The sequence below is a fragment of the Crinia signifera genome, chromosome 1, assembly GCF_055691185.1.
Source record: "Crinia signifera chromosome 1, ASM5569118v1, whole genome shotgun sequence".
NCBI classification, from domain to species: domain Eukaryota; kingdom Metazoa; phylum Chordata; class Amphibia; order Anura; family Myobatrachidae; genus Crinia; species Crinia signifera.
Window position 1 is genome coordinate 118,861,855 of NC_139217.1, and position 23,827 is coordinate 118,885,681.

At 42.7% G+C, this 23,827-nt stretch overlaps 1 protein-coding gene across 1 annotated transcript in view; it reads left to right on the forward strand.

Moving 5' to 3' along the window:
• Positions 1-8,523, forward strand: part of TMEM144 (transmembrane protein 144) — a 37,746-nt gene extending 29,223 nt beyond the window's left edge. The window contains exons 10-12 of the mRNA XM_083172479.1: positions 1,084-1,181; positions 4,380-4,433; positions 5,770-8,523. Coding sequence (XP_083028605.1) covers positions 1,084-1,181; positions 4,380-4,433; positions 5,770-5,853 — 236 coding nt within the window. The 3' untranslated portion in view covers positions 5,854-8,523. The remainder of the gene's footprint in view (positions 1-1,083; positions 1,182-4,379; positions 4,434-5,769) is intronic.
• Positions 8,524-23,827: the final 15,304 nt, after the last annotated feature.

Sequence of the window (23,827 nt, forward strand, 5' to 3'; positions counted from 1 at the left end):
TTATTATCATACTGGAGCTATGTCACAATGGGTACATATAGAAAACCTCATTGCTTTTATTATCCTTCCTCAAATCAGAGAACTCACTAGTGCCAAGGAGCCTCTTCCATTGACTTGTTTAGAGGAATTTCTTTAGTGCGTTGCTTGTCTTGTTCCTATGACACACAAGGGTTGATGGAGAATTGGCAGCAAAATGAGCATTCGTAACATTATTGCTAAATTGGGAAAATATGTATTTCCACTCGTCTGCAGATCTCAAGATCCGGTTAACTCCAGTAGCATATGTATCTGGTTTATATTAGACACCCATTCACAGACCTGTACATGATATTTACATCTATGTTGTAACCCATTGACTTTATGTGCAACAACCATATTCATTATTAGGGGTCAGTTAAACTACAACAACCTCCCTAATTAAGTAGATACAACTTCATGTATTATGTTCCGAAAGTCAGTTGCTTCCAATAATGCAGAAAACCCAAACATCTAGCAGTGTCAGGGAGCTTTCACAAATAGCTATTTTCAGGTGGTTCAAGCAACCACCTTCATCACCATACACTATAGCACCTGTCCTGGCAGCCTTCAAATAATACAGCTTCTCCCGGTCTAAATGCATCTTTTTTTACAGCAGTCAACCCCCCTGAGAACACTCCCTATTCTGTCTCTTGCTGCACTCAGCCCACCATGTTAGTACACCCCTTCAATCCCCATTTAGTCTATCACTGCACTCAGCCTACCATGTTCGTATACAGCTTCCTATCCGCATTCAGCCTATCACTACACTCAGCCTACAATATTAGTACAGCGCTTCCCATCCCCATTCAGCCTACCATGGTAGTATAGCCCCTACCCATCCCTCTTCTGCCCATCACTGCCCTCAGCCACATCCCTACACGCGGCCTGCCATGTGAGAACACCCCTCCCACCCCATTCTGCCACCCACTGCACTTGATCTACCGTGTGTACACTCCCCAGGATCCTGATGTCTAGGCACACAATGTGCAGCGTGTGTCACTTGGTCTCTGACAAGTCTTTCTTGTTATATTTGTGATTAATATGTAATTTCCATTGTTTTCAAAGGATTTATTTCTGGATTTCTCTGGGCAATTGCCAATTGCTGCTGGTTCCTGGCGAATAACTACCTCAGTGCTGTGGTCAGCTTCCCAATTATCACTGCGGTCAGTTGTTACTGTGATCTTAAATACAAAGATGTGGGGTAAACCAAATTATGCAATTATGTATTTGCTGAATGTCAATGCAAATTCCACAGCATGGACTGACCTTTATACAGAGCATTTAATCAATATATCAGTCACATTGTAGCTCTGTACATAAAACAAAATCACTTTATCAGTTTATGAAGAAAAATGCATGAAAGTATATGGAGAATATCCTATTACACACAAGCTGCATATTGGGGGTTATTCTGGTTCACTCCTTTTGGCAAATTCCTTCTTAGATGGACAAAACCATGTGCACTGCAGGTGGGGCAGATGTAACTTGTGCAGAGAGAATTCGATTTGGGTGGGGTTTTACTTCAAAGTGAGATCTATATTGCAGTGTAAAAATAAAGCAGTCAGTATTTTCCCTGCACAGAAACAAAATATCTCACCCAAATCTAATTCTCTCTGCACATTGTACATCTGCCCCCTGCTGTGCACATGGTTTTGTCCATGTAAGAAGGAATTTGCCAGAAGGAGTGAACCAAAATAACCCCCATTATCTGTGAATCCCTGAAAGAAGCCCCATTTGCAGCATAAGCCAGGCTGAAGCTAGGCCAAAACACACCTTTGTGGCGGTGTTAAAAAATGTCCTTTATAGGGTGATCCATTAGGATAGGCCGATAAAATAACTTTAGTGGAACATGACCAATTCTCGCTCCCAATGTTTTAACTGGGTAATTGGATACTTTCCTATGTTTGTTTGTGGATTCCCAGCTTACTAGGCATGGTTTATGTCCCAGCACTGTTGTGGAGCTTGCCGCTGTACTTTGTGCCTGAACTACACCTTTGTGGCTTTGCAAAGTTGGTCGCATTATGGCATCAGACTGCCAGTGATTGACAGTCTGGTGCCATTGGGGAAGAGGGCGCCAACTGCCTCCATTTCTCAGAACAAAGGCATGTTGCTGCTGCTGTTGTGGCGGAGGGATGAGGCCAGGATTTTCATCTGAGGATGGAGATTTCCTGGATTCTAGGCAAGACCTGCAGAGGGCCAAATTGCGTGACCCCCATGGGTCTCACAGCAGGACGATGGTGTCACAGATGATTTGATATTACTTCCTAGGATGCAGCTTATACATATAACAGTGTTTCCTAAACTTGGTTCCAAGTCCAGGTTTCCATGCTTGAAAGAAAGTGTGTTACTATGCTCAGGCATGTATATCCATAAAACCTGCATTGTTTGAGTTCCTTGTGGACCAGGTTGAAGAAACACTGCTTTATATACTAAATTCCCCAAAACAAGCTAATTATTCATTCTGTAGAAGGTATCCAATCAGCGGGCAGGAATTTTGTCCAAGCAAAGCAAAATTAAGTGCTGGCTTTTCAAGGCTGCGGCAGTAAAAACGCCCAGCTTTCTCTAAACCTGTGTGTTTTCGCATAAAAACAGGAGATCTAATAGGATATTGTGAAAAAATTGCAAGAATCTCCTGTTTTTTCAATCCTGAAAAATGCACCTGCAGTGCAACACGGTTTTGTCAATTAAAGAAAAAATGTGATTTAAAATTCAGTCTGAATTAGGGCCATAGTCAGATACCATGTAATGGGTAAGTCTCAAACCTTCTGAAGTGACAAGTGGAGATGCAGCCAATCAGGATATTATTATAATAATAATAATAATAATAATGATATTTATATAGCACTTTTCTCCAAATAGGACTCAAAGTGCTTCACACATTGTCTTTACAGCTTGAAATACAAAACAAGCTTAACAGTAGATGTCAGTGAAATGCTTGAGTAAATAAGTATGTCTTTAGTCTATTTTTAAAGGATTCTATAGTGGGCGCTTCTCGCACTGTGCGAGGAAGAGAGTTCCACAGAGTTGGAGCAGCAAAGTTGAAAGCTCGACCCCCAGATGAATTCAGGGAGATTCTGGGTACTGTTAGTAGTCCTTCTTCAGTGGATCGTAGTAATCGAGTAGGACAGTAAGGGATCAGCAGCTGTTGCAGGTACCTTGGGCCCTGGTCATGTAGGGCCTTGAAAGTGAGTAAGCCAATCTTGAAAACTATTCGCCATTTTACAGGTAGCCAGTGAAGGGCGTAGAGAATGGGAGTTATGTGGCAGGAGCGGGGCTGGTTAGTTAATAGTCTGGCGGCTGCATTTTGTACCAGCTGCAAGCGGTGCAATTCTTTTGCTGGAAGACCCAGGTAGAGAGCATTGCAGTAGTCTAGTCGTGATTATATAAATGCATGTATGACTTTAGGAAGGTCTTCTGAGGGAATTAAATGCTTGATTCTGGCTATGTTTCTCAGATGATAGAATGAGGATTTGATTGTGGCTGACACCTGATGTTTAAGTGTCAGGCCATTATCCAGGACAACATTATCCAGTATACTGCAAAAAGCATGGGAGATAGTATACAGCCCTGTGGGACACCACAAGACAACGGCACTGGTGGTGAAGAGTATACTCCTGATGCAACTCTCTGTGACCTGCCAGCGAGAAATGATTTGAACCAGCTAAGGACTGTGCCACCCAGGCCACAGAAATTCTTCAGGCGCTCAATTAGAATCCCATGGTCAATGGTGTCAAATGCTGCAGAGAGGTCCAGAAGGATTAGAGACTATCTAGTCAATTTTGGTTGGATACATACATATTTCTAGCTTGTATGTATTCCCTTTTAATAGATATTTTGGTGTAAGCAATACAATGTGGAACTATTGGTTTTCAGAATTACACTGAACTTTATTGTTTTTAACTATTCTTAATTTAAAATAATGTCTGGTTTGTATTCCATTTGCCGATCCATCAAATGATTCTCCTGGGCTTGCAAATAAGTCTGTAAAAACTGACTTTTATTTGCGTGTGCCGGGATGAAGACCGGGCGGACGGCCATCATCCTGTGCTGTCAGCCACCTGCTTTTGGCACACATCAGCCTGCCCGCATTCGCATAGGAACGCCCAGCATTATCATGGGGATGACCATAAAACGCTGGGTGTTCACATGGGCGACACCCGACACCGCCGCCGTCTGGCCCTCCCTGCGAACGGCTCGGCAACTATGCAAGTCGCTGAAGCCATTCGCAAATACATTTTCGCATAAAAGACCATGCACAGTCCCACAATGAACTTGCCACATTCCGAAGGAACCAGAATCACCCCATGTATCTTTTGTACATGTCTTTGTAGATGTGTATTAACTCTATATTGTTATCACAGGGTCCTGGATTGGTTGCTGCTATGTGGGGAGTTTTAGTTTTTAAAGAAATAAGGGTAAGTTTAAAGTATCCGTATCCTTTTAGGAGTGGTTTTTAGTGTGCCTCTACATTTTTTTACTCTAGCCGCATGTAAATCTCCACTTTTTCACACTGCTAAAATAAATTTAAAAACTTGTTTTCTTTATTGTATGGTGTAGAGCAGTGGAAGTCTGCAACAATCAGAACCAATCATACTCAGCAGCCAGACAGTAAGGCGCCGGGAACACAGCACCGCAGATCGGATCGCTCTTACCCATCTAGTCTGCAGCAGCGGGGCACCCTAACAGAAAGGGGGCTAAGTGATACTGGGAAACGGTCATCTGTCAGACCAGACTTAGGTCGACAGTCATTAGGTCGACCCCGGAAGGTCGACAGGGTTAAATGTCGACATGACTTAAGGTCGACATGGTTTTAGGTCGACATGAGTTTTTCACTGTTTTTTGAGCCGACATGTGCCGACAGGCGGTATTTCATGCCCTACCATCCACTAGGGTGTGGTGGGAGAATAAAATAGCACCGTGCCTGAAGCATCGCGAGCGATGCGAGGGGCTGCGGTTCGACTCCAACTGTGTCCATGTCGACTGTGTCGACATTCGGGTCAAAAAACAGTGAAAAACTCATGTCGACCTAATGACTGTCGACCTAACATGTCGACCTTGAGCCATGTCGACCTTTAACCCTGTCGACCTTGGGGACAGTCGACCTTCCGGGGTCGACCTAATGGCTGTAGACCTAAGTCTGCTTCCGTGATACTGACCCCCTGCCCCCCCCCCCCCCCCCCCTTTAGTCTGGTCCTGATCTGGTGTTCAGTACATTCAGAATCTACTTATTTATTTAGCACTTTCTAAAATATTATAAAATTGGATTGGTTGCCCATAGCAACATCCCATCTTCAATGGACCTCCCATCTTAGTAAATAAACTTAAGGCCCATACACACTGGGTGACTGAGCTGAAAGCAGCTCACTTTTACATTTTGCGCTGCTTTCAGCTCAAATGCTGCCTAGTGTGTATGTTTTTTTTTTCACAGTATAAAAAAATCACCCATAAAATCTATATTTAATATATTGGAGTGTTGAGGGAAAGAAATAGATGTTTAGTTATGGAGATGTTTAAGCTTTCTAACTAAATCACCAATTAATAGATATCTACTTGAAAATGGTAGTGATATTGTTCATGATATTAAAAAATTGGCCTGATAACAGCCTGTGGCCTCAAATCAAACACAATGCCAAAACACAGGCCTCATGATAACTAGTTGCACAGCCTTTCCTCTAACTGTGTATAGAAATCTGAATTAAGTTTATGGTGTATAATCTGTGTTTCATAGTCATTTAATTTCCTCTTTTACAGGGCCTAAGGAACTACCTGCTCCTGGTGCTGGCATTTTGTATTGTACTATCAGGTTCCCTCTTAACAGCTTTTTCCAAAACATGAGGAACAATTTTATGGAATATCCACTAGGAGGTGCTGGTGACAAATACAAACTGCATTTTTTTTTTTTTTTTTTTTTAAAGAAATGGAAGCCAGCGTTTATTTGATTTATGTTTTTGTTTGTTTTCGGAATATTATTGCATTTTGATGTTGCAGCTCTGCTCTCAAAACAAAAAGGCAACATGGAAGAACACCCTATCATATAATTTGTTACTGTTACTTTGAGTTAGAGAACTGTATATAGGAACTTGAAACCAAAATTATTTTTGGAAATATGACTAAATCAGTGCTAAACCTGATTGTAAAACATAAAAAAAATAGTGGATGCATTTTTGTTAAGTTGGGATTAACTAACCAATCGGCACGCACCTCACACTGCACCTTTTTATCTGGGTCGCTGCTTGGATATTGTCAGCACTAAACTGGTTTAATAACATTTAACATAACTTAAAAGGGAATACGTTTTAATTACTTTTTATTTTTATTGTTGGATGAATGGTTTACAGAGATGACAATATGGAATAGTTTGAAGTGTCAAAATGGTCTCCAAGAAGCATACAAATTATAATGCTTTTTACTTTACTTTACAAAATGATGTAATCTTGTTGGACATGTGGAATAAGCAGTTGGCATCCAAAACATTTGTTTCAAAGACTTATGGATGGTGTAATGGTTAGTATTACTGCCTCACAGCACTGAGATTATTGGTTCAATGGCCTTAACTGCGTGGAGTTTGTATATTCTTCCCTCCCAGGTGTTCCGGTTTCCTCCCACAATCCAAAAATATACGGATAGGTTCATTGGCTCCCAACAAAAAATTAACCTTAGAATGTCTGTGTGTGCGTGTACATGTGGTAGGGAATAAATATTGTAAGCTCCACTGGGGCAGGGACTGATGTGAATGTTCAAATATTCTCTGTAAAAGCACTGCGTAATATTTGTGATGCGATGCCCACTCCCGTGGGATTTTTGTACTACATTTCATGCTATTATACTACATACTATTGTAGTATATTAAAATCTGCACACAATTTATAGGCGCAAATTGCAACTAGCACACACATCACCGTGTAGTTGCAAGTTACATTGTTTTATTTCATTGTGACTTTTGTCCTGCAGCTTTGATGAGTGTCATTTGAGAATAGTTAACAGATGTTCCTAATATATGTGACACCACTGACTCTATCCCAATGTGTGACTGTGCACAGCATTTTTTTTTCCAAGAAAAGTGCCTCCGATCACTCAGACTCAACCTTCTGTACTTCTAAGAAGTTACCTGCTGCACAGGTCTACTGGAGTGTGAACACTTGCATTCTCTTTTTAAGCTTTATAGCTTTTTGATAAATCAAGTAATTTGTTTCCTTTTGTGGAATAAGGTTCTGTCCATTCTTAATTCTATGTCTGAGCTACCAATATCCATAGACACTTGTACCTTCCCCCTCTATCATCTTATGCCGGCTGAGAGCACACAAGCCAACACATTGATCTCTCATGACCTAGACATGGCTAATGCTTTATTTGTTAAGAATTGAAAGACCCCATCATATTGCAAGCATGGAAAGTATTACCTAATATCTGCAGAATTAGCAGCATAATATAAGCGTGACATAAGTACTTATTCTCTTCCACACCAACTTCTACATTGTCATCACACACACCTTTTGTTGAGCTTGTTTGTGTTCCCCATGCTGGTCTTCATGTCATCGGATAATGTTATTTGAGATTTACTGTGTCATGTCTTATACTGATTGTACAGCATTCTTGTTCCCCCACCCCCATCTCCTCCCGGGTTGGGATCCTTGGTCCTACCTAATGGTGATCGACATACAGCAAGGTCGACAGGTATCTAGTTCGACATGGGACAAGGTCAACATGTGTCTAGGTTGACATGGGTTAGGTTGACAGTCAAAAGGTCGACATGGTGTTTTTCACTTTTTTTTTACCCGAATGTTGACACAGTCGACATGGACACAGTTTTAGGTGCACCGCGTTGACCTCGTCCCATGTCGACCCAACAGTATCGACCTAATGACTGTCAACCATCATTAGGTCGACCATAGGACCTTATCCCCTCCACCCACCTCCTTGTATTTCCTTTCAGTTTTTCACACAAAATACAAAGGGAATGTTTGGATTTCTGTTTGCCATTGTTGATGTCTTCATCTGTTTCCTATTACAAATAAAGAGTTTAAGAAAGAAAAATCCCTACATGCATACACTCCAGAGAAGAGAGGTCACTGCTTAGTAAGATAAATAAAACCATTTGATCAAAATGTAAAGCTCCTTACAAATGGTTAATTAAAGTAGGGGGGTGCTTGGACTGATGTTACTGGGGAGGTACCAAATGCTGAGCCAATACAGAATATACAGATGGAATTTGAAAGTACTGTAAACGCACTTTTTATTTCTAAAGAAAACTGATACCACCAACTGTCCAGACAGATTTTGTTAAAAGATCCGTTTTGGGGTCCAGTGATCTAACTGCAAGTGTAGTATGTTGAGAGGAGTCCTCAGGGGCGGGGTCTAGTGATCTGGCAGAGATCTTACAAATATCTGGGATGGTAATTGTTGAATCCAATCACTATACAGTCTGTCATCTATTTATTGTACGTCATTATGTATTTGTTTTCTACATTTTTAATTAATTCTTAAAAATTAAAGTACAACTCTATATATTTTTCTTTTCAATGTCTGATCATACTCTTTTGGTAAGGGAACATATATTTGCACTTAAACTTATGACTATCAGGTGGCAATTCTATTAATTCTATTAATGGTCATCCAGTACATACAAATATATGTCTGCTTGTGGTGTCCCATTATGACATTCACTGCATTGAGTCCAATGGAAGCTAGTAATGCAGATGCACATGATATGCCGCAATGCATTAACATTGTGATTTTGTTATAACAAACTATAAAATGCTTCAAAGCTGTAGCAAGACACATCTGCATTGTGCAACCACCGATGGCCAATTACCATTTTACCATCTAGGAATGCACACGGATGGTCATGCCTAAAAGGCAGATAGAGCGGGGTCATTGGAATCTAAAAGTTCCATCTCAACTATTACAGCCCTTTTACTGACCATTTAAAAACCTAACTGTCTTAGGGCCTAATTCATAGTGGGACACATGTACTTGCAAAGTGGAGCTGTTGCCCATACCAACTATACAAAGTCAAGCTACTATCTTCTAGAACAGTGATGGATAACCTTGACACTCCTGCTGTTATTGAACTACACATCCCAGCATGCTCTGCATCAGTTTTAGCATGGCTAAATAGTAAAACTGTAGCAGGGCATGCTGGAATGTGTAGTTCAACAACAGCTGGAGTGTCAAGGTTAGTCATCACTGTTCTAGGAGGTACTGGATCAGTGATTCTCAAACTTAGTCCTCAGATCCCCACACAGGTGAAGTTTTCCATGTCACCCTGCAGGAGCACCCTGAGAACCTGTGTACTACTGTAGATAAATCAAAGCAGAATCGGATTGGTTGCTTTGGGACGGTGACTTGGAAATAACTAGCGGTGACCAGACGGATAGCGCTAGTTATTTCCAAGTTACCGCAGGGACCCCGCCAACTTAATACACAGCGCTGCGAGGACCCCTGTGACCGCAGTTTGCAGACAGAGCCACAGGTTCCCCTCAGACCCCATGAAGCTGCCCCCACCGTGCAGCAGGCTAGTCGCACCCCCCCCCCCCCCCATGTAGCCTTGCATCAGCCCTGCCTACATAGTATACAACTTGCTTTCTTTTGGAAAGTACACCGTAGTACTTGTGTGGGTGTAATGTGCATAGCAATATTATTATTATATAATCATGTTTGGCATGAACAGCAACAGATGTGTCAAAACTTGGATCCGAACATTAGGTGAAGAATTGCTCAGCAGGTAAAGCATTTGGCAAGAAAAATATGCCCTTTTGCAATGCAAAATAAATTACATTTGCAAGAAGAAAGCGCACAATAATATAGACTATGTACACAGTGTGGTTAATAAGATATGTCATTGTCACTGTTGAGTTCAGTCCTCATTTTTATTTGCAACATAGAAGCATGTTATTTACTTTATGCATGTATTGTATTTTCATTTTTTTATTATGTTTGTGACCTATAATCTTTTAAAACTGAAAACAGTTATTACTTTTGACATCCAGTGCAACACCCTTTTTTTAAGCTTATTAAAATCTGGGCCAGGTCCGAAAACCCACAAAATGGATATAACTTGACTCCGTCTTGTGAAACAGCTGCCGCTGCTGACCTTCTCCAACCTCAAATGACTGCAGACTGTCAATCACTATGTTCTATGGCAGTGCAGACCCTTACTACACATGCGCAAAGTAATGGTCATCGGTACTTTGTGGACATTTATGGATGCATATAACTGACATATTGGGGAAATTTACTAAAGGAAATTTGTAAAAAAAATCGGTGTATTTGTATTTAGAAATACACTTATTTTTGACATTTACTATCCCGAAAATACGGCAATTCGTATTGATAGCACATCAATACTAATTGCCATATTTTCGGGATAGTAAATGTAAGTGTATTTCTAAATACAAATACACCTATTTTTTTTTACAAATTTCCTTTAGTAAATTTCCCCCATTATGTAAAATGGAATGTAAGAAATTACTTACCTAGAAGCCAGAAAGTGTGATTTCCACAGGTTATCAGAATGACCTTTTTTGTTTTGTATGGAAATATGGACAGTACTGGCTAAAACTGCTCCTACGGCAATCTTTTGTACGACTGACGGTCTGACTGCATACAGTACAACCTTGCGTAGCCTACTATGGGGCAGATGTATTAAGCCTTAACAAGTGATAAATTCAAGTGTGATAAGGAGAGATAAATGTCCAGCCAATCATTACTGACCTTTTTCAAACACAGCCTGTAACATGGCAGTTAGCAGGTGATTGGCTGGCTGTTTATCTCTCCTTATCACACTTGCATTTATCTCTTGTTATGGCTTAATACATCTGCCCCATTGTCTCCTACAGATGGAGCCCCTCTCTTTCAATCTCAGCACTCGTCAGAACCTCCCTGCTGGTGAGCGCTAGCGGAGAGGGGCTCCATCAGACTGGGACGCGTGTGTGTCTCAATCACTGGGCAGCAGGACCCTGGCCAACTCCGCTTCAGGGAGACGGGCAGGGTTAGGGGGGTTTGTGGCAGCGGTGGATGGTGGCAGGAAGCTCCATCGCAACAGGGCGTGCGAGCGTCTCGTGCCCGCTGGCTGGGGCAGGAGATAGAATCGCCAGTCCCTGCAAAGATAAGAGGGGCTCCATCTGTATGTAAATCAAACACATGTGAATTACGTTTGCTGCATGACTTCACTTTGATTAAATATTGCCTGAATTTTATTACACACTAATACAATTTATAATAGGCAAGATGGCCATACAGTAAAGTGGCCATAATTAAACGGGTGTGGTATATTTGCCCGACAGTTGGGATTCCAACAGTCATTACTCAGACGTCGGGATCGCGACTGCACAGCGGGGGGGAGCGCAATGAAGCCCCTTGCGCTCACCACTATTCTTTATTTACATTTTATTCTCCCTCTATGGGGGTCGTGGACCCCCATGAGGGAGCAGTCGTGATTCCGACGTCGGAGTAATGACTGTCGGAATCCTGACTGTCGGGGAGCCATCCGGCACCCAATTAAACCAACATTCTGGACTCCTTCCCATCTCAACCTGGGTAATATATTGATACTGTTTGTACATACTCGGGGGTATAATTGCTAATGTAAAAGGGTTTTTAGAAGTGGAGATGTCACCTAGAGCAGTGGTTCCCAACCCTGGTCCTCAAGTACCCCCAACAGTACAGGTTCTCCAGGTCACCCAGCACCCAGGTGCACTCATCATTCAGATACATTTTAAAAGATCCACAGGTGGAGCTAATTATGAAACTTGTTATTCTGTGTGGAGACCTGGAAAACGTGCACTGTTGGGGGTACTTGAGGACCAGGGTTGGGAACCACTGACCTAGAGTAACCAATCCGATTATAGATATCTCTAAAAAGTTTTAGAAGGTGGTTGCTATGGGCAACATCTCTGCATCTGTAAACTGGGCTTTACTAAATATACCCCTTTATATATTATATTAATACCCCTTTCACATTGCAAATGCCATGTAGCACCTGGGATTTGGACACTGGTCCGTCCTGGGAGTGACCCGGCATTTGCAAGGTTTTAGCTTCCACAGCGACCCGGCAAAAAGAATAGTCACTGAAGCCAGGTGGGGCATAGCGGCAACGCATCATCGGAGGGCATAGGAGAGGGTAGCACTTGGAGCTGACAATGTTTTCAAGCGCTGCCTCCTCCATAGTGGGGTGGCAGTGTAAACTGGTATGCCGGGTCATCCGACCCAGTGTGTGTTTACACCAATGGGGAGCCCAACCTACCGACCGCAGTATTCTGTGGTCAGTAAGAGGGTTGGGCGGGAGACGCACACAGCCTCCGCTGCTGTACTGTGAAGACCCAGCGGAGCCAGGGAGGAGGTGAATGGATGCCTGTGTCCAGCATCCATTCACCTACAGATCTGGGCTAGGGATGCACGGAGGCTGAGGGTAGCCCAGCAGCTTACCTTCATGCTGTGCTTGCTCCCGAGTGTGGCGATTGGTGGTCCCATCACTTGGACATGATGTAATTTCCAAGCATCACCCCCTGCATCGGTGTGCAGTGTAAATAATGGTGCTGCCCGGGTTGGCACCGCAGTGTAAACGGGGCAAATCCCGGATTGGAACAGTGTTCCAAATACCGGGTCTGATCCGGAATTTTGGTTTAAAAGGGGTATCTCACTGCACCTTAACCTGGCTCCGACCTGGGATTAACCCTTCATTTAACTCGGCCGGAATGCCAGTTTCCTGGACCCGGGTTATAGGTTTTGGTGCTTTCACATCAGACCTCGACCCTGGTTGATACATCATCAAGCCGGCAATAACCCGGGTGTAGGATGCGGTGTGAGGGGGGTATTACAAAGGTATAAATTCAGATGAAAAAGTAGCTGTTAACTGTATTGGGATGGACAAGCACTGCTCTGTGGTCAGAATGAGTAATGTAGGTCAATAAGTATTACAATACAATATTCTACATTCTCATCACTTAGATCTCACAAATCTGACTGTAACAACACAGCCCTACTTTAATTACAAGTTAACACCAAGCATAGGGTGTTTTTATTGCAGCATAATAATAGTCATTATCATATGTACATCCTTTCATACATGTTTTCACTTGTTGACAGAGGAGTATAATTTGCTGCACATTACGTACCATACTCCAAGTGTAACAATGGATATGCTCTGTAGTAGACTGGAATTCCTCTCCTGTCGAGCTGTAACTTAACTCATAAGTCTTGTCTCCTATCCATGGACTAGAAATCTATTATGTACTGTTCAGGGTTGGACTGGTCCAGAGGGATACAGGGAAACACCATCCCCACCGAGAGATCCGGTTCCAGATTGTGCTCTTGAATTATGTTATAAGTATGTTACATTATACTGGACAGGACTACAGGGCATTGCAGTTATTAATCTGGGGCATTATCATGCACCAACTACAGTATATTTATCAAGGGGCCCAGGCCATGCATACTCAAATGGTTGGCCAAACCATTCTCTCTGGAGAATGACCACATCCCCTCTGGAGGCTTGCCGTACCCCTAACCGTGAGCCCTTAACACCGCATTCTTATAATGGACTCTTTTTATACCATAGTCCAACATAGTTTATACTTATAATGTATTGTTTGTTTTCCATTGTTTGATAGAATAAATACATCATATGTAGGCCGGTATTCAATTAGCTGTGCTAAATTACTGCATTTAGGTGATGCTATTGGGCTATTCAATTAACCCTGATACATGACAAGTTATAAAATCGATTAAAAAAAACCCCTAAAATCATGTAATTTGCACCTACTTAGATGCAAACCAAAACCCCAGTTTCTTTTTTTAAATCAGAGTTCCGAACTGACAACAGACTCAAGCCAGATCTCTGTTACACTTGGTTGTGTTCAGGTAATACACGTCTCTTACTGTGATATATGGAGCTGTAGTGATGGTTTATTACATTTTAAAACTGAAATTAGAATGCAGAGTGAATTCAACAGCAAGCGAAAGAACCCAGTCAAAAGTCTATGATACACAAAGCGCACATTTGCAATGTCTTGCACATGCACAAGTTCCTGAAGGTTTGATGGTAGTGGATCCAGAATAATCCATGCTTTCGTATTGTCTCCATATCCTCACCCTGCCATCTACTTAGTGCAATTGAAATGTAATTTGCTTTGCAGACCACTTTACCCATTTCCAATAATTTTCTGACTAATTTCCTTGTACAAATGAGACATTTCACCCTAATTACAGCAGATAGAAGTGGAATACGGACAGGCCTTCTGCTGCAGCTGATATAATGTACCATGTGACATGCTATTTATTGAGAGGCATCTAATAGCCATTTACAAAAACCGGTATTGCGCTCAGACCCAGAGTGTCATCCACTGGCCCACTCTGTGTTCACTATAATAACTGCCATCCTCAAACCTTCACTGAGCCAACTGTTGTTTGGGCTCGTATTTGACACTGTAGACCCAAGATTCATCACCACTGATGATCTCCTAGACAGAGTTTGATCAAACATCTTCATGGCCAGCTTGTTGTGGCACCAAGTTTCCCAAGCGTCTTTACACTTTGAAGTCAGCTGATTGCGCATCCAGTGTGCAGAAACCTTGATCAGGTCAACTTTTCCTTGGCGTGTCAAGCAGATGGATCCCAATGAGATCCCTATCTCCTTTTCTAACTGGGTCACAATCCACTTCAAATGTTGCCCGCATGGCAGAAATATTGTCCTGGTGGACACAGGTTGGCAGCATCACTCCTAGTCTTCCAGTGACCTGCTCCCATGCCAAAATTCTTCAATCAAGTTAAATACAGTGGTTTGACATGATACTTCCTCCCTAAAACTCTTGTTCTGTTTTAGTTGTAGAAGACTAAAAAAAGCACCCTGAATGATATAGCAAGATATTAATCCTATATGGTAACAGAATTCAGAGATCTTGGTTACATGTATATTTACGCAAATGTATGAATAAGTCCCTTAGCACTATAATTAGGTGCAACCACCCAAAAATAAAAAAAACACAGCATAATACAGAAAGCCCAGGGCAGCACACCAGTGAAAAACTATAATGTTAATAAATATTAGTGTTAGGAAGCCAAAGCTATATACAGAAAGTGAGACAAAGCTAATGAAATGTATTTACAATATTAGTCACCTGTAGTCTTAACCTGCAAGAACAATATAGTAATGTCACATGTGAGTGCTCAAATGGGTTGCTGTAATTAAAATAAATGTGTCACAAGGTGTTATAAATGAATTAAATGGGCTGCTGGTTTAAAATAAAGATGATAAAAAAATGTGCTGATAGTTTGAAGCTGAAAAATGAGGCGTGGCCTTGTTGGAGCAAGGCATGTGCTCTTTGTCTTACCATAACATATTTTTGTGCTCATTGGTTGACCACTTCTGCCCTAGTATATGCAGCACAATTACTGTATTTTAGATGCAATATTTTCAAAAGTTTTTTTTTTTTAAATTTAGTGATTAACAACAATTACACCTTCCTCACCAACCCAGTCTGCTGCTCAAACTGCCCCCCCCCCCCCCCCTTATCACCCTCATCCTTTATTCATTTCCTTCCCTTCCCTTACTTGCCCATAATAAGCACTATCCCATTATACAAATATCATCCCTATTCGTCTTAAAGCTTAACCCCTTACCGCCGCAGCCTGTTTTTGCCTTCCTGACAGAGCCCTTTTTTTCAAATCTGACATGTATCACTTTATGTGGGGATAACTTTTTTTTGCTTTTACTTATCCCAGTGATTTTGAGATTGTTTTCTCGTGACACATTGTACTTCAAGTTAGTGGTAAATTTTGGTCGATACAGTCTGTGTTTTTTTGTGAAATACCAAAATGTCGTAAAAAAATTGAACATTTTGCAATTTGCAAAATGTTAAATTTTCTGCTTGTGAGACAAATAATCATACCACTCAAAATAGTTAATAACTAACATAGACCATATGTATACTTTATGTTTCAATCATTATTTCAACCTCCTTTTATTTTTTTTGGACACTAGGGGGCAGCAGAGTCAAAATTATACACATAACACAGAAAACGCTGCAATTGGCTGTTCACATTTGAACAGCCAATCGCAGCGATCGCCGATGGGGGGGGCATCGCTGCCCCCCCTGGGCAATGAGGGAAGATGTCTGCTGTCAGGGACAGCAGATATCGTCCCTCTGTCACCGCGTCTATAGACGCGGTGACAGTTTAAAGTCATGACGTACATTTATGCCATGTGTCGGGAAGTACATCCCGACCATGACGTAAATGTACGTCAAATGTCGGGAAGGGGTTAATACCACCAACAACTGAATCATCCTTCATTCTGTCCCACTATAGATGCCATTAAGTTTTAGCCTGCTTGTCTGTTCTTGCTGCATATTGTGTCCATGGTGGTCTTCATTGCTGTCCCCTTTGCCAGGATTTACTAGATTTAGCCTACTTTTGATATAACCTTTTGATATATAGCATGGTGCAGCATTTTTTGTAACCTGATATTACTGTATTTGTCTACCTGGAGCTTTAGAGAGGCACTCGGGCCAGGTGCCAATAGATGGTACATGCATCAGCAAGAGCTACTGGGGAAAGGAATCACAACTTTGTTTTCGCCTCCAGGCACCTGGTATAAACTTACCCCACTATACTGTACAATGTGAACACAGCCTAAAAATGATCAGACAAATGAATAAAAATACTCAACTGTAATGAAAGAGTGTGTTACACTAATGATAACACCGCAATAACAAAGAAGCAGGAAACTACTGTAATTGTATAACTGTGTCCTCACAATACGCTGTAAATATGAAGCATTTTCTCGGATGGGAGTCTCCCCTATGAAGGCACTACACTAGATCTGGACTAAACAAGCTGCTGCTGGTTCACACTGTGATGCAGGTTTCCCTGTTATAGGGTAACCTGATAGGTCTGTCTAGCCTGGTACTGGTTTTCTTTTTATGAGGGAGAACCCACAATCACCATCCCCCTGTTTTATAGGAAACCAGCCCAGGCGATATACAGCGCTATTCATCATTATCAATTCTTCTCCAGACCATTCAAGCCACTTGGCTCAGGGAAGAAGTTGATAATGATGAGTGTCATATATTATACACCTTTTAGACATACTACCTGGGCATTTTGATTTCTGGGTCATTTTACCATGTGCGGCCTGCACCCTTTCTCACTTACAGCAGCAATTTACCAGGTGAAGCAGTTCTACCTGGTAATTTGCTGAAAAACCCTGTTTTTTCTTATGTCTGAAAGGGTCAAACCGGTTCGTAAATCCCGGGTTCTCAACCCAGGTAAAAAGAAGGGTCAAAGATCCGGGTTTTAACACTCGGGTTGACCCTTTCAGACATACCAAAATACCGGGTTGATGCGCGTTCATGTGCAAAAACCTTGGATTTTGAAGTATGTCTGAAAGGGGTAAAAGTTTTGGACATCTACGCATGTATCTTAACCCTTTGAGTGCCAAAGTTGTGGTGAGAGATCCTCAAAATATCCATTAAAATTCCAGCGTCGCTCACATTGACTGTTCAAATACAAATACAGCCAAGTCAGTTAATTGAAGTTTAGTTAAATATTGCACCAAAAAAGAACCGTGTACTGCCTCGGGACCTTTGCAGGAGTGCCTCGGGTTGGTGGATCAGCAGCAATGCAAAATTATTTATGGTCATTGTAATAGGCAAAACCAGAGCTTTATGGCTGTCAATCATAAACTATATGAACAAACATAAGTGAATTCTGTTCTTCCCCACACAATTAAACGTAAGGATGACATCTAATCACTATTTATTTAGTTCAATATTTTTTTCTAATTTTCTCAATAAGAAACTTTTTTTATTCTAGGGGAACCATGATTTTTGTTTTTTATATTCCAGGGTGCCGTGATTCAAAAAAGTTTGGGAACCACTGTTCTAGGTTTATTTTACAGAATTCCCTTGTGGCCACTGAATAAATGCAGATGTGATTTTGACAATTTATAAAAGTTGGATTTTCAAACAAAAGAAGAATAGAAGAATATCTTTTAAAGTTTGCAAGATGTAGTTTTCTAAAGATACAAAAAAAATATTTTTAATTTCTTTATTTCTCAGTTATATAATGCAACTGCCTGACAGCAGCAATAGCAGTTTTGTCCATTTGTATATAAATCTATCACCTTTCAGCTTCCTGCTGAGAGGGTGTTAGCTAAGGGTTTGCAAATGCAAATTAGCTTCTTTCGGTGCTATCCTAGATTATTGATAACTACAAGTTTTTGAATACATTTAGATTTAATTAATTCATGAAATCTCACAATGCACTTTTCACAGTATCCTTGAGAAAATAAACATGTATAATGTTTTCTTCCTTCGTGTGTCCTGGATACAACTTTGTGTGTTCCTGACACTGACAGTCTTCTCTGGTTCTCCTGACACTGTGCTGGCACTTACTGCTGTATCAGTCATTAATTGAACATTCTCTTTCTCTCAGCATGACTGACATTTTATAGCTAGATATTATTTTTCAAATTTAAAATAAAAAAATGTGCTGAAGTATCATGCTTCCAGTTTTGTGTGTGTGTGTGTGTAGAGAGAGAGTGCTTGAATGTAGTGGCACTCCTCTTCAATTTAAACCAATACAAATCGGAGATAAGTGGCAGCTCCTTCCCGACAGCGGCACCTGAACAGCCCCCTGACGAAAATGCAAAAAAAAAAACACATTGAAATGTTGGTATAACATTTCAGGCCTGGCCTGTCATTACTGTTTGAGTGCAGCCATTCCAATATATATATCCTGATTGGGCTGAGGACGGGGTTTGTCCCCAGACACGTCACCAATACACTGAGTTTGTTTTGATGCAGTAATACCGTCTCCTGAGTGCTGTTTATTCCCTTATGGGATTTTGGACCATTATACTATAAGACATTCTGGCACCAGGGGCAGCTGATATATATACACACACATTTATGATTTTTAAGTTATTATACATCAAAAATAATTAAATTAACAATTTCTAAAGTTAATGTGTCATTCCTACGTAAAGCAAACCTCCCAACATATTGGAGGTTTGAATCGTGGCCGAAAGAGGGTGTGGCCATGGCAAAGGGGACATGGCTGCATGATAATAATGCCATTGTGAGCTACCCCTCCCATTCTTGTCAAGGTAGGCATGACCAGCACTCTGTGATCTGCTGACCATGCCCTCAAGTCTCTGTTTCTGTGACTCATCTATTCACCGCTGCTCTGCTAAACAGAGAAGAGAGTGACAGGGACCAGCCTGAGTAAGTTAGACATTACTCAGGCTGGCTGCCCAAGGTGTCTTGCAAGGCCAAGGAAATTGTGCCTTATTGGGCAGTCTTCGCCCTTGCCACTCCCAGAAAGCAGGGGCAAAGCTGGCCACCCCCATCCCTCCCCCTGAACACCTGTCTGTCAATCAGGCCGATGCATTTGCCCAAATGCTATGCAATTGCAGGACCCATAATATAAATGTGCAGAATAGGTCCTGTGCATGCAGTTTCCTGACCATCGGGAAACTGCGCAAATGAAATGCCCAAGAATATGCAGGTGAAGAAATATGTATATGACAACAAAGTGTGGCTAGTGGCTTAGGGGCATATGTATCAATTAGCAGGCACTACGAAATTTAAATACTGCCCACATATATCAACTATATTATGCAGGGACAGGGTCTGAATGCGGCCCATCCCTGTGATGTGTTTGGAGTTAAATAGCAGCATCAACAGTCTCTTCACTCCTCTATGTTACAGGGACATGAATGGGTGCTATCTAGGGGTGTTCTAATGTCTGGGTGTTTCTTGGCTCCATTTGGGGGAGAGGTGAAGATAGTTGTGATAGTCTGAGGATTACGGTAATGAGTATGTCTGCTTAATGGTGGTTTGGGATCTGTGATCAGTCTCAGGTCGGGCAGAGGGGTATTATGTGAAGTGTGGGGTTTTGTGGTTTGTTACAGCAACTATAAGGTCTGGGGCCACTAGACTTCCAAACATTGCAACCAACAGCTTCCAAAAAGGTTCTGTCTTCATTTAATTGGGTTCTGCCCACATGAGGCCACTTTTAGAAATTTTTCCAGGGCCGCTTTTAGTTCCCAATCTGCCCCAGCTCATAGACTACAATGGCTAATTAATGCCTTCATTAGTTTGGTGGCTAAATGAAGAATTCCCGCCCTAAACTAATTGGACTTCTTCACATTCTCTACAGAAACTTATACAGTAGGTTGAACCAGAGGCGTAGGGAGGGCGGAGCCACCGGAGCTCATGCTCCGGGCGGCGATTGGTGGAATGGCGCCGCCGGGCCCGCCCTCCCTCCGCAAATCATCCTTGCATGATTCCCCATACACTAATTGCGGGCAGCATGTGCCGGCACCTGCCCTTCCCGGCGCCTGCCTCCTGCCCCATTTCGGACACTTTTTTTTTTTACTTTAGCTGCCTTCCGCCGCCACCGGAAAGAATTCACCAGCCGAGCAGAGAGCTGCCTGGCTGTATTCAGTGTCAGGGAGGACACTGCAGCAGCAGCACTAGACTAGATCCCGACTCCCGGCTATTTTAAATCTTGCTCTGCAGCAGTCACCTGCCGGGTCTGCGAACCAATCAGAGCTCGTTAGCGCTCCGGCAGCCAATCAGGAGTGGGGTCTCCTGATTGGCTGCCGGGCAACAAGCGAGCTCTGATTGGTTCGCGGACCCAGCAGGTGACTGCAGCAGCGCAAGATTTAAAATAGCCGGGAGTCAGGATCTTCTAGTGCTGCTGCTGTAGTGTCCTCCCTGACACTGAATACAGCCGGGCAGCTCTCTGCCCGGCTGTGAAGACTCTAGCAGGCAGTGCAGTAATCCCTCCCAGAGGCTCCGCTGGGTACAGACCAGGCATCCTGCAAATAATAATGAACTTTGGAGCATTCACTGCGCGTCCTCTTGCGGTTTGACTGACCAAATGCTGGCCTTTAGGGGTGGTAACCTGCTGTTTTTTGAGTGTGATGGAAAAAATGCAGGCATGCCCAGGCATTGTTGAGGAGGGTCTGTGACATCAATAATGACAACTTCCAGCCTGTCTGAGTTAGTGGAAGTCTCAGACTTACATTTGGATAGACCGTAAAATCCGTTTGATGGTTCGTGAATTGCGTATGGATTTGTGTGTGGATACCGATTAGCGATCCATTCACAATTCTCCTGGAATTTTGCAAGGCGCGGTTATTCCTCGCATTCCACTGTGAGTTCTCACATAAGCCGTCAAGTCTGAATAAGGCCCAGAGTACTGTACCTCCTTTATGTTTTGGGTGATACTTAACTTAATATTTGTGGGTATCCCTAGAAAAAGGGTGTTTTAAGTGTAAATGCAGTAAAGTTTGAATGATAAGAATGCCCCCCCCTCCCAGTTTTTTTTTATCATGTATATCACTATGTTTCTGTCCCCAAAGCACACTAGCAGTCCAGGTTTTAGTGATATCTTTGCTTAAGCACATATGTTTACATCCATGGGCGTCACTATAACCTTGTGGGCCCCATATCAAAATACTGAAAGGACTCCACCGTTGTCTCTCTTGCCCATCCCCTCTCTCCTTCTCTCTGACACTCTCTCCCACTCTTTCTCTAATCTTTTCTCCCTCTCTTTTTCTTTCCCCGTTACTGTGTCTCTTTCTCTCTCTCACACCCCCTCTCTCTCTACATGACATCTTTTCTCTGTCTTGCTCCTCTCTCTCATACTCACCAATCGGGATGCTGGCTGTCAGTATTATTGTGTCAGCATCCCACTCTGATCTTCTAAAGACAGTAGGGATGCTAGCATCTAAATACCCTCCAACAGTACCGAATTTGCCGGTACAGTACCGTTTTTTAACGGTCTGTACCAGCAAATTAAACCTGTACCAAATGTACCATTTTTAAAGAATTGGCAGCCGGGCAGAGAGCGCTGCTCGGCTGGATCTAGTTTCTGCTGTATAGTCAAAGCAGCGGCAGCAGCCTGGTCCATTGCTATTATCAATTCTCCCTAGTCAGCTGCTCATGATTGGCTGCCGTACCGCAAGCTCCTATTGGCTCGTGGCCGTCCAGCGCGATAACTGAAAATAGCGATGGACCAGGCTGCTGCCGCTGCTTTGACTATATAGACTATACAGTCGGGCAGCGCACAGACAGCTCTCTCTGCACGGCTGTCCGACGGCTTCCTCTTGGCAACGAGCAATTCCCTCCCCCTTGACAATGAGCAATTCACCCCCCCCCCCCTTTACAATCAACATTTAATTCCCCCTTGGCAACGTGCAATGCTCTCCCTCTTGGCAACAAGCCCTTGGCAATGAGCATGAAGCCCCCTTGGCATCAAACATGAAGCCCCTGGCTTCAAGCATGATGAAGCCCCTGGCTTCAAGCATGATGAAGCCCCTGGCATCAAGAAAGAACCCCCTAGCAATGAGCATGTAGGTAAGCAGCATTCATGTGTCAAATATGTAATGGGCATTATGGTTTGTTATAGAGTATGTAATGGGCATCATGATGTGTGGCACAATGTGTAATGGGCATTACGGTGTGTGGCCTTATGTGTAATTGGCATTACAGCGTTTACTAAAATGTGTAATGGGCATTACGATGTGCGGTATAATGTGTAATACCACGCCCTTTTTTGTGATGCCACACCCCTTTTCATGAGGCCACGCCCCTTTCTGAATGTGAACCGGTTTCTGCCCTTCAGATGTTGGAGGGTATGCGTCTATACACTGAACACCGGAATCCTGACCGTCTGGATGCCTGTATCCCCACACACAATGTACAGGGGCACACTGACCTTATGGGTGAAATTTACTAAGATGTGAAATACACTTCACAAGTCATGTTGCTATGGGCAACCAATCAGAAGCTACTTATTTATTTATCACCCTATAGAAGATAGTAGACAGGATGTGATTGGTTGCCCATAGAAACATGACCTGTGAAGTGTACAGTATTTCACATCTTAGTAAATTTCACCCTATATATCTATAGTATACAGTATATTAAAACAGGACATGGGTGTGGGTGGGTGTGTGTGTGCGTGTCTGTGTGTGGATAGCTTGCTGGGTCTCTGCAGTGAAAGGAACCAGGTGGCACTCCAGTCTTTGAAACCGGTAAAGGTGCTTTGCTCCATGAATACAGTATCAACATTTCAAGACCACGCTGGCATTTCATCAGGATACAGTGCACTATATATATATATTGAACACTGATAATACATACAGAGACTAGTGATCAAAGTCACCACCACCACTTGCCTAACCCCTTCCCCCCCTCTACCTCCCACCCTGCACGAAGTGGATGAAGAGCGCTGCTTTCATGCACCAGTTGGGCCTGGGAGCGCTGTCTCAAATCTGGCCGATGATGGCATTCAGCAGATAACGCTCGTACTGTACATGTTTGGCTCTTTATGATGGGTGATTTCTTAATAGGCCAGTGCAAAATGGGGTCCCTACAGCAGCCACTCTCTCTGGGGGGCAGGATGAAAGGGTTAGCTGCAGGCCCTTGGAATGCCAGTGGTTACTTCAAAATAGCTGAGGTACTAAAAAAACCACCTGTAATAAAGTATTGCTATCATGGAAACCCATACCCTCCAACATGACCCATTCCATTAGGTACAAAATGCTCTGTTCCTTGACTTCCCTGTCAGTGGCAGTTACAGATGTGAGCCTGCAGCACAGTCCAATATTCAAAAAGGGGAGCCACACCTACTGCCACCCCAAACATCACTGTCCTGGACTCACTGGCAGTTGATGTGACCCCCCCTCTTTGAATATTGGACTGTGCTGGAGTCCCACCTCTGTAACTGCCACTGGCAGGTAAGTCCAGGAACAGAGCATTTTGTACCTAATGGAATGGGTCATGTTGGAGGGTAT